This window comes from Cnephaeus nilssonii (genome assembly GCF_951640355.1).
Source record: "Cnephaeus nilssonii genome assembly, chromosome: 11".
Lineage (NCBI taxonomy): Eukaryota > Metazoa > Chordata > Mammalia > Chiroptera > Vespertilionidae > Cnephaeus > Cnephaeus nilssonii.
Genome location: NC_137082.1, coordinates 50,233,204 through 50,234,850, shown reverse-complemented (window position 1 = coordinate 50,234,850; position 1,647 = coordinate 50,233,204). Strand labels below are relative to the sequence as shown.

At 38.3% G+C, this 1,647-nt stretch overlaps 1 protein-coding gene across 1 annotated transcript; it reads left to right on the top strand.

Moving 5' to 3' along the window:
- Window positions 1-202: 202 nt before the first annotated feature.
- Window positions 203-697, top strand: LOC307107372 (peptidyl-prolyl cis-trans isomerase A-like; the record flags this gene model as incomplete). Its single annotated transcript, XM_079784628.1, has 1 exon — window positions 203-697. One exon carries the CDS (start codon window positions 203-205, stop codon window positions 695-697), a length of 495 nt encoding a protein of 164 aa, XP_079640754.1.
- Window positions 698-1,647: the final 950 nt, after the last annotated feature.

Sequence of the window (1,647 nt, the reverse complement as noted above, 5' to 3'; positions counted from 1 at the left end):
GGACAGTGATATTATCAAATTTTGATTTCTACTTCAATGTTCAAGGAAAGGATAAAGCCAATTCCATGAAATATAGCAGACATAGGGAATTGACAACTTATATTTTAAGACGACTGCTCAACATTTCAATAATTTCATATTATTTCAAAAACTATGTTGATGCTTTGCAGACACTGCCACCCCGAAACCACCGTGACCAGCCATGGTGAACCCCACCATGTTCTTCGACATCGCCTTCGAGGGCGAGCCCATGGGCCACATCTCCTTCGAGCTGTTTGCAGACAAAGTTCCAAAGACAGCAGAAAACTTCCATGCTCTGAGCACTGGGGAGAAAGGATTTGGTTATAAAGGTTCCTGCTTTCACAGAATTATTCCAGGATTTATGTGCCAGGGTGGTGACTTCACACGCCATAATGGCACAGGCGGCAAGTCCATCTATGGGGAGAAATTTGAGGATGAGAACTTCGTCCTGAAACATACAGGTCCTGGCATCTTGTCCATGGCAAATGCTGGGCCTAACACAAACAGTTCTCAGTTTTTCATCTGCACTGCCAAGCCTGAGTGGCTGACTGGCAAGCATGTGGTCTTCGGGCAGGTGAACGAAGGCATGGATATTGTGACAGCCATGGAGCGCTTTGGGTCCAGGAATGGCAAGACCAGCAAGAAGATCACCATTGCTGACTGTGAACAACTCTAATAAATTTGACTTGTTTTTTATCTTAACCACCAGACCATTCCTTCTGTAGCTCAGGAGAGCACCCCTTCACCCCGATTTGCTTGGAATGTTCTCTAATCTTTGTGCTCTTGCCAGTTTATTAGGATCCATAATTTCCTTACCCCTTCCCAGACTAGCTGGATTGCAGCATTAAGTTTATGATTATGAAATAAAAACTAAACAGTTGTCTGCCAAAAAAAAATATGTTGAATGTTAAAAATTTGGAAAACAACATATTCAGTTGATGATTATGGAGCAGAATAATAAATATATTCTAAAATATTCATATTTAATGAATACTATAACACAAAAGAGTTCATGGTCATGATAATTTTCTTGAAGATATTACACCACTCAAAATAACATTATGGTAAGATGGAGGTGCTTTTACAAAAATGCTGTTTATAAGTCTTAGTGAATGTCAGTGAGCCTATCAATAGCAACATTAGGGCTGAGTAAATGAATCTAAAATAAGAAAATAAAAGACATAATCCTAGCATCAAGTGTAAATACCCTATAGTTTTTACAGTAATAATAATGTAGGTCATGCCCTTTGAATACTTTCCGATATTCCTTTCTACAAATTAAAAATACATGTTGAAATGTGTTATTAAAAACAATAAAATAATTGTGTGTTAGTGTGAAAATATGTTAAGCACCTCTACACAAGAAGTAAACATACTTTCACCTTCATGTCAAGTAATGCATTTTTTTTGTAGGCAAGATGTCAAAACAATTGCAGGTGATTTTTCACATCCAAATTTTTAAAATATATTTTTATTGATTTCAGAAAGGAAGGGAGAGGAAAAGAAAGACAGAAACATCAATGATGAGAGAGAATCATTGATTGGCTGCCTCCTGCACGCCCCACACTGGGGATAGAGCCTGCAATCTGGGCATGTCCCCTGATCAGGAATCGAACTATGACCTTT